This window comes from Quercus lobata, unplaced genomic scaffold (genome assembly GCF_001633185.2).
Source record: "Quercus lobata isolate SW786 unplaced genomic scaffold, ValleyOak3.0 Primary Assembly Scq3eQI_171, whole genome shotgun sequence".
Classification (NCBI taxonomy): domain Eukaryota; kingdom Viridiplantae; phylum Streptophyta; class Magnoliopsida; order Fagales; family Fagaceae; genus Quercus; species Quercus lobata.
The window spans coordinates 2,816-12,093 of NW_022155287.1; the positions used below are offsets into that span (position 1 = coordinate 2,816).

The 9,278-nt window shown below is 34.9% G+C and overlaps 2 protein-coding genes across 3 annotated transcripts; both read right to left on the reverse strand.

Moving 5' to 3' along the window:
* Positions 1-2,686: 2,686 nt before the first annotated feature.
* On the reverse strand, positions 2,687-5,052 carry LOC115973737 (protein NEN4-like). 2 transcript variants are annotated; one of them, XM_031093985.1, is made up of 5 exons: positions 4,313-5,052; positions 3,875-3,921; positions 3,672-3,735; positions 3,208-3,384; positions 2,687-3,007 (listed from the first exon to the last, which is right to left on the reverse strand). In XM_031093985.1, the coding sequence occupies exons 1-5, from the start codon at positions 4,832-4,834 to the stop codon at positions 2,945-2,947; spliced, it is 873 nt and encodes a 290-aa protein (XP_030949845.1). In that variant the 5' UTR covers positions 4,835-5,052; the 3' UTR covers positions 2,687-2,944. The 2 variants fall into 2 exon arrangements, with proteins under 2 accessions (XP_030949845.1, XP_030949847.1); XM_031093987.1 differs by having other exon boundaries at positions 2,920-3,105.
* Positions 5,053-5,763: 711 nt separating this feature from the next.
* On the reverse strand, positions 5,764-9,262 carry LOC115973736 (bifunctional aspartate aminotransferase and glutamate/aspartate-prephenate aminotransferase-like). The gene is made up of 6 exons (XM_031093984.1): positions 8,605-9,262; positions 8,398-8,511; positions 8,102-8,185; positions 6,696-6,866; positions 6,445-6,558; positions 5,764-6,199 (listed from the first exon to the last, which is right to left on the reverse strand). The coding sequence occupies exons 1-6, from the start codon at positions 8,962-8,964 to the stop codon at positions 6,059-6,061; spliced, it is 984 nt and encodes a 327-aa protein (XP_030949844.1). The 5' UTR covers positions 8,965-9,262; the 3' UTR covers positions 5,764-6,058.
* Between the last annotated feature and the right edge of the window lie 16 nt (positions 9,263-9,278).

The window sequence follows — 9,278 nt, forward strand, 5'->3', positions numbered from 1 at the left end:
AGGGCCAAATGTTTTATTTTATTTTTTGTATTAATTTTGTTCGGGCTTTTTTTTGAAGCAGTACTAAAATTTGAGGGAGACCCAAACAAATTTCAAAAGAGAGATTAACAAAACTAGTTGTAATCTTTTATTTTTTTTCCTTAAAATCCTAGGGGGCCGGTGGGTATATTTACAACATATTTACAGTTATTATATGATTTTTTCCACCAGTGCTCACAGAAGTAGCATCTGCAAGTAATCTTGTCTCACAGAGTCTTCTGCTTTTGGGTTTAGTTGCAGTGGAACGCGATATTATTGAGTTCCACTTTATTTTAAAAAAAAGTTTTGCAAAGAACTCAATACTAGCAGAGTTTCCACATGGCATTTTTATTCATAAAAGCCACATTAATGCCTGCCACCATGGCAAAACACATATGAAACTCGATATTGGTAATATTAAGTTTTAAACAGAACTCGATTTTCATAATATCAAGTTCCAAAAAAGTGTTATTTTGCTAGATAGTTTGGTAATAATATTATTTTACTGAATATTTAATTGAAAATAAGTAATATTTTACCATTTTGCCTAGAAATAGGAGAGAAGATGGAATGATAAGTGTTTGGTTAGGGGAGAGGGCTGATTTTGGTTTCTTCCCAGCGCACATTTTGAGAGGTTTTGTTTTCTTTTGGGGAGAATGTGGGCTTTGATGGAAAATTACCCATGTCCCTTTCCTTCCACATTGGTTTTTATTTTTTATGTTATAGCGGCATGAGAGTCAATTGATACAAACTTCATTTTCTATTCTCTCATTTTTCTTCTCAATCAAACAAAAGAGTTTTTCATTCTTTTTTTTTTTTCACCCCAACCAAACACCCATAACATCCTTAGACTAATTGGCCCTAAAACAAATATGATTAGCACAGTGTAATTTAACTTTTTTAGGATCATAAGGTGAAACTCATTGTTAAGGTCTTCCAATTTTCTCTCTTTAGGGTCGAACATAATTATAGAAAAATAGATTTTGGTTGCGTAACAAAAATGAGTTTACAATTTTGCAAGCATTTTTTTTTTTTTTAACACAATTGCATTTTTAAAATCACAAAAATTGTGTTTTGAAATAGTAGGAGCCCGCTAGCTTTTTCCCAATCTTGCAATTAGAACCCAAAATCACATTACCACACCGCACCTTCTTTACGTTCACAATAGCTAACTAAGGTTTTTGCTCAATTCTCAAATTATCAAACAAAAACCCAAACCATTATCAAACAAATACATTTACCCCATATATATATATATATATTAATAGCCAAAACTTAGAGAAAATCCAATAAAATTTTAGTTGGATTCTCAATTTTGCACCACATGTCCCATTTAATTTCAAATTTTGTACCAAGTGAATTATTAAGTGTAAAAATCGAAGAGTCCAAATCTAATTCGATTCTAAATTGGATTTTAATTGGAGTCTAATTTTCCACCATGTGTTCATCTAAGTTTTTAATTTTTGTGGCAAGTGAATTATTGAGTGCAAAAACCAAAGTCTAAAACAAGTTAAATTGTAAATCACATATATAATGAGAAATTATTACATATTTTAGAAATGTACAGTTTAAAAAAAGTCAAGCTAATACCATGTATAATTTGAACATATTCTATAATAATAAAAAAAAAAAAGTATAATTTGAACCATATAATTGTGATTGTTTTTAATTATACCCATGTATATACACGGTGTTACATACTAGTTTAAAGTAATGGGCTAATCATATAGACAATTGGGCTTAAATTTTATAATTAGCATAAAATTGACATTAATAGTAAAATTTGAGGTCTAAATATCTTGAGAGTGCAACTCTTATAATAAAATGAAAATAATCCAATTCAGCGTAAATTGGGTGATATGCTTCCACCAAAAAAATTATTGGGAAAATAATATCAATTGGACAAGGAAATGAGTTAAATTGTTTTGTAATGCTCCATGTGAAGAGAGTCATACGTAAACTTTTCAGTGGTGGCCGGTGGAGTGGAGATAAAGAAGGGAAATGGGTGAGAGCTTGAGACAATCGGCGGTGTCGACAATTAGCGTCAAGGAGAGTAAGAGAGCTTGAGATGTGAGAGTGAGAGAGGTTGAGAGTAAAAGCTTGATCTGATCGATCAGAGTGTTTGGTTTTTTATTATTATTATTTATTCTCAGCCTATAGCAGTCGTTTTGAACCACCACAATAGATAAATTCCTTTTTTTTGGTCAGGCCTATTGCGGCGGCTCCAACCGCCACTATAGGTAGTCTATTTTTTTTAAAAAAATCAAGTGAACCTATAGCTGCGCTTCTAAACGCTTAGAAACACGGCTATAGACTTAACTTATAGGCGCGTTTTATAAACATGGCTATAGGTCATCTTTTTTAAAATGAAAATTTTTTTATTCAGTTGGACCTATAGCCACGTTTTCTAATCGCAACAATAGGGCCTATCACAAAAAATGCGGCTAAAGACACAAAAATGTGGCTATAGGTCAGCAATTGAAGCTGCATTTCTAAAAAACGCAGCTATAAATTAGCTATAGCTGCGTTTTTTTTTTTTTTGTAAACGTAGCTAAAAAAAAGCGCTTATGACCCCCTTTTTTATAGTGAATGACAAGTTAGTAACATATATACAATGAATTTAATTAAAGTAAATGATTAAAAAAAAAACATATATACAAGTGGCTTCCAGATAAGAACCGCCTTGAAAAAAGAATGACCTAATTAATCAATTAAATTAAGGATAAACAAATTGATTGGTGTTCTTGTAGTGCATCTTTTTGATGATTTCAGCGTCCTCACTTGTGCATTCCAACAGGGACGAGCTCTCTTTAATGTACTTCACTTCGTCATCCTCCATTGCATGAAACGTGTAGAGTCTCCATTTCAATTGAAAAATGAACACCTTGAACATGAGCTAGCTTTTTTTTTCTTCCACCGTTGAAAGTTACGTGAACTCCGTTGTTTCAAATAAGAAACAAAGTCGGATGGACATGCATGCCTTGATCATCTGATTCAACGTAGCAGCGTGTGAGAATGCTTGAGTAAGCTGTTAATGGTTTGTTTTCCTTGAGCTTTACACAATAGATTTCATACTCTCTCTGTCACCTGTTTTCAGTTGTGACATTCATTTTGTCACTGTAAGTGTCATTTTACATATGATTAACCATGCATGCACAATATATAACAAGAGAAAAGTGAAATTAAAACCTTTCGCAAACTTCCTCTTGTATAGGGAACTGATTTCTGATATCCAATAGAACTAATTTGGGGAGATTTCTGGCTAGCTTCTTCTCTGTATTGCAATTTTCCGTTTGTTCTACTTATTGTCATAATTGTTGGAGAGCCTTGCCACTTGCCGTTCAATACGTTTGGGAGACTTGATTCCTAATACCATAACACCACAATCAATACTATAAATTTTATTATCTACGTCTTATAACTAACTCATGTATCAATAAACACAAAATAGAAAAGTAGTTAAAAATCTTATTTATTATGTTGTTGATGTAATATTTATTAATCATGCACAATTATTAACACGTCAATTTGTAAATATTTTATAGTAAAATTAACAGCTTCAACATTTTTATATGTGATCTTAGTGTATATTGTTGCATGAATTGAATTGAAAGACTTTAAGATCAAGGCCAGTTTGGAAATCTAGTGCATACCAAGAATAGCACTGTTGCACAATGCTTGAGGACCTCCAAGTTCATTCGGACATCATCAAGGCTCCTGTTTAACATAGTTAAAGTTAAAACCATCATTATGAATTCATTTAAATAAAGGACTAAGCATTATTATTTCTATCAAGGAAAAAAAAAAGGACTGAGCATTATTTTAAGTATACAAACAAGACAAATTATTTCCATACCTGTGCTTTTGCTGCCCAAGCCCAAAGTATGTAGCCAACGATGCCATCTAACAAAAAGAGACGAGGGATCAAGGTTGTTCTGATTGTATGAGAAATTACAGTAATAATAAGTACAAAAACCCCCCATGTAATCTAGATTCAATAAAGAAAGCACATAGTTGCATAAAGACCTAAGAACACCATTAATTTGACCTATCATGGATTAGACAGTTGCATTAAATTCATTAAATGTCACAAAAACTTGTTGCAAAACCTCATGTACAACAATAATTATATCATGATCAAATATATACATCTTCCCTCTCATAGCGTGCAGCTATGGGGCACACACTACGGGAGAGAACATGCATGTATATGAGGCATGAGATATATACCTTCTCAATGTACAGTCATATGCTATGTACGTACTTCATCAAAAAATATATGTTATGTACATACCTTCATATTGCCAGATCTTCTGCCAAACTTTTCAGTTAAGACCCCTAAAGAATCAATCATTCCAACAGGTTCTGGTGCAGGCCTACCAATATCAGCAAAGGCCTCTTTAATACGAATGCAATCGAATCTTTGAATGTTGTGGCCTGCCCACACCCTACCATTCAAAATGCTGAATATCTTGTCAGCAACTTGTTCAAAGCTTGGTGCATTCGCAACAGCTGCCCTTGTTATCCCATCACATCGACTTGACTTCAAAGAAACCACAGACAAATCTTTGGGCCTTATCAGCGTGCTATAGATCTCTAGTTCTACAAGTTTCTGGGGACAAACCACAATTGCACCAAACTCCAATACCCAGAAACGTTGCCCAGCTTTATTGGGCACATTTGTTTCCAAGTCAAAGAACACAATCTCTATCATGCCTTCTTTTCCTGAATTATAAGCCTCCATTTCAAAGTCTCTTATCGGTATTACCTGTCTTTTCCGTTTCAGGCTTTTGTGCAGGTTCAATGTCATCACCATGATTGTCTTAAATGGATGAAGTAAGAAGAAGAAAAGAGAAAAGTGCAGATAGAAGAAGAGAATTCTTGCTGAGATTGATTTTCTTGTAGTTCAAGTCAAATGTATGTTTAGGCTTTGAATGAAGGGGTCCTTAGCTTCTTGAGGATGTTCTATTTAAAGGTATTCCAGGTAGATTGGAATATTATTACAACGAACACGGACTACCTTTCCTCGTTCTCTTGCTCTTCTATTGCTTTTGAGTTCGAAAGGAGAAACTCTTGGACGAAACCTTTGGGAAAATTTCAACTTTCTCAATCCATTAAGTTATTAATTATGAAGATGTTGTAACGTTTTAAGCCAAGTCTTCTAGGCAAGAATATTCCCCACCATCTTAACCTGAATATGTTTACCACCAAAAGAAGGCACCACGGAACTGTAAACCATATTTACCCACGTGATTTCAGGTCCTACTAACATAACTTTTTACACAAGCAAGTGATAGTATTGTAAATATTGAAAACCATGGTCTTTTTTTTAGTGCGCAATGACGTGAATGTATTCGTCACAATCAGACCGAGAGAAATTGTCAACACGAAAGTAGCTTCTAAATTCTGCATATTGGTATCTGGAGAACCCAAAAGAGATGGTTCTAAAATTGTCCAGTCAATTTAGTTATCCTTTAAACATAGATTTAATCTAATCATAATCCCAAACAAGAGTGAATTTCCTTGATAGATAGCTCCACTTTCATACAACAAACTTGAATAGACAGTCGAACCCAATGATCCTTCATGGAAATGACAGCTACACTTAAAATGAGTTCGGCTTTACCCAGTTTGTTGGTTTTAGCATTAAAAAATTTTTGTATATGCTAATACCCGACATTACAAGTGTTGGCTTTCTCTTATTCGGTACGGAAGTAAACGACACAAGGAAATGCCAATTGCCAATAATGGAAATGCCACACACAACCTGAATTATTCAATTGCTCTTCAGTTGCACATAATATAAACATTTGATACATCACTGAAAACGTCATGCAAAGCTAATGTCCAAGTTTATCCTCGTTTGCACTTTTACCATCAAATACAAACTCCAGCAGGGGAAAACAAGGCAAATGAACCCCAAGATGACCAACGTGTCATCCTTTTTCCCAAACTAATTATTGCAATAAACATTTTGGAAGCTAAGAAAGGAACAACGAAATCATAATATTTTGCCTTAGTAGTAGAGTAATTATCTACATCAAACAGGGACAGCCCGCCTGAGAAGGAGAAGTGCTTTCTTAATTCTCTCCACAGCCGCCTGAAGGGTTGTGAGGGACGCTGCATAAGAAATACGGATGCAGCTGTCATCCCCAAATGCATCCCCTGGGACTAGCGCAACCTGTCAGTACAGCCATTAACCAATTAGGAAGAATGAACTGCTCCACACACGTTTTACTCCCTATGGACTTCATATAGAGTGAAAAAGTAGTTTCTTACAAAATTGGCAATAAAGAAATCACTCAGAGATTTTTAATTTATTGGCATGAAAAAAACATCCATCCCTTCTCAATTAATCTAAGAGAAGCACTAAAATTAAATTTTTGAGAAAAGATATTTTATGAAACAGCATTCAATTAAGCATACCTGACCCTCGTCCAGCAAATATCGGCAGAGAGACTCTGAATTCTCAATTTTACCAAATCCTTCAGCCTCAGTTCCATAGTAAGAGCTGAAATCGATGAAGAGATAGAAAGCTCCCTACAAGTGAAAAATGTGGTGATGATGATGATCAGGAGGGGAAGAAAGAGCATTGAAAAGGGGCAAGAACAATTATCTGACAGAAAAGTGCATCAGTTGTCCAAAAGCAGGAGCAAATTGATAATTAAAGTTGGTACCTTGGGTTCTGATATCTTAACACCTTCCAATTCTCCAAAGCTTTTAACCAAGAAATCCCGCCGCTCCCTGAATGCTTTTACCATGATAGAAACAGCTTCCCCACCAGCATATCCCAGTCCTAGCGCAGCAACTCCTGCTTTCTGTGCTATACTACTAGCACCTGAAGTGAACTGGAATAAAGGAAACTAGAATCAGCTGGAGTTCAAAATGTATTTTATAAGGAAAAGGGCATCTTGAAATGTTGAATTACCTACTTCCATTATAGATCAAATCCAACTATTTTTACTATTTACTTTTATAATTTTTATAAAAATTAACCAGCTGATCAAAACAATCATTATTTGAACTATATGAAGTTGGCAACCCTGATCCCTCATTTCTGCTTGCATCTTTAGCAGTTTCAACTCCAACAAAATACCTCTTAGAGTATCAACTTTTCCTCTTTTGAACAAGTTTATATGATCTTACTATACATTCCTCATTCTGCTTCATGGTTCTCGTAGAGTGTTTGTCCCCATCACAGGCATATCAGATTATACCCCTCCAATATTACTTCCAATTCAGCCTCAGCATTCAAATTGTGTGCATAGCATTCTCAAATTTACCCTACTTACAGTGGCTTATGGGAAAAAAAGAGGCGATATAAGTTATATTTAACAACTCCAGGTCAAAGGTATCATTAAATTTGTAAATGCTAGAAGCAACTTCAGTTTACATACATAATGCAAATTTCAAGGTCCTTATCACTTTGCTTATAAATGTTACAAGCTCCTCTCAGAATTTGTTATATTTAAATACTAACATATAGCTGCAATTAAGAACTATATTACACATCCACAAGTGATGGACTAGGAACAGACTTTGAATTAACAAACTAGAGTAGACTCAAATCAGATCTCTTTCAATAACCCAATACTGAACTAAAGAATACATAAGTTAACAACTCACTCATAATTTGCATAATAATTTACTTGTTCATATCTTGAAACCAGTCACAAAAACTATGATGTGACATACATTGAAAGTGTTTTGTCGAAACAGCTTAAGATCAACAAGTCTGCACCAAGCAATCCTTAATACCCAGCCTACAGTAACTGTTGCCATAATTTATGATAGTAACATGGATCAAACTATCAAAATAATCCACCTAGTCAACTGGAGATTGGGATCATATCTGGCCTAGAATATTCAAAGTTAGAGACAACGGTGGAGAACAGGATAAAAGAATTCTGAAAATCCAAAATTGGGTATGGAAGCAAAACATATCTAGTATATTGTCGCCACAAGCATTACAAGTAAAGTGATCTGTCTAAAGTGATTCATTAGGGAAAAGTAGAATAGAAATCAAAAGAATGCATCATACATAGAGCTTAGTTGGTAGATTGATGCAGATTATTAAAAATACCTGACTCTGGATTTTTCCGCATGCCGACACAAAGTGTTTTGGACCAGCAAGATAACCAAGTCTCCAACCAGTCATCGCAAAGGCCTATACAGTCCCACAATCTAAATGTTAATTCTCAGAGTGAGGCCTACCACTTTATGCATATTGACAATGATCCGGCTGGCCCTTTTATTTGAAGTAAAACAAAAAAAAAAAATTACAAATATGGAGGAGCTATTTGATAGAAGAGAAAGAATGCATGACATATGAAATTAATGAACAGAAACTAGTATGAAAATTCAGAGGTATTGACTTGCCTTAGAAAATCCATTGACTGTCAAAGTCCTCTCCCACATGCCTGGCAAAGAAGCGAAGCTTGTGTGAGTTGCTGGAGCATAAATTATGTGTTCATAAATTTCATCAGACAACACCTGAACAGAGAAAGCCATAGAAAATTCAAGAGTGACATATTTGCAACATTAAACTGATTCAAGTGCATCTTATTAGGTTCAGGAGTATTGTACCAGAAGCCGGGGATGCTTTGCTACGACTTGAGCAATCTCTTCCAGCAATCTCTTGGGATAAACAGATCCTGTTGGGTTGGATGGAGAACAAAGAATAAGCAGTCTTGACTTTTCGGTCAGTTTGGATTCAAGGACCTTTGGATCCAAAAGAAAATTTTCGGAGATGTGCGTTGGAAGAATCACAGGTTTTGCATCAGCCAGCCTTGCCATTTCTGGGTAACTCACCCAAAATGGAGCTGGAATTATAACCTGAAAAATTATTGCCATTAGGTAAATGCATGCAATCTTCAGATGCAAAAGGTATTTTACTGTTCCAATAATCACCAGCACCTTTACATTAGAACTGTGGATCTTCAACATGTATAGACACAGAAAACACCAACAACCTCATAGCTTCCTAAGGATGTGGAAGAGGATAAAAATAATCCAAGTAATCACCCACAGAAACTGTAACACAACACTCTAAACAGCTAGGCATGTTGAAAAAGGGGACATTGTTCAGCAATCAATCCATGAAATCTGTTACAGAACAGCCTAAACAAGCTATTTCCTACTTTAACATATTTAACATAGCATGGATGAGAATAGAGCTATGTAGATTTAGGAGAATTAAGAATTTGATAGAGTTATCTACAATACAACAAAAAAAGGTCCTTACCCCCCCCCCCCCCCCC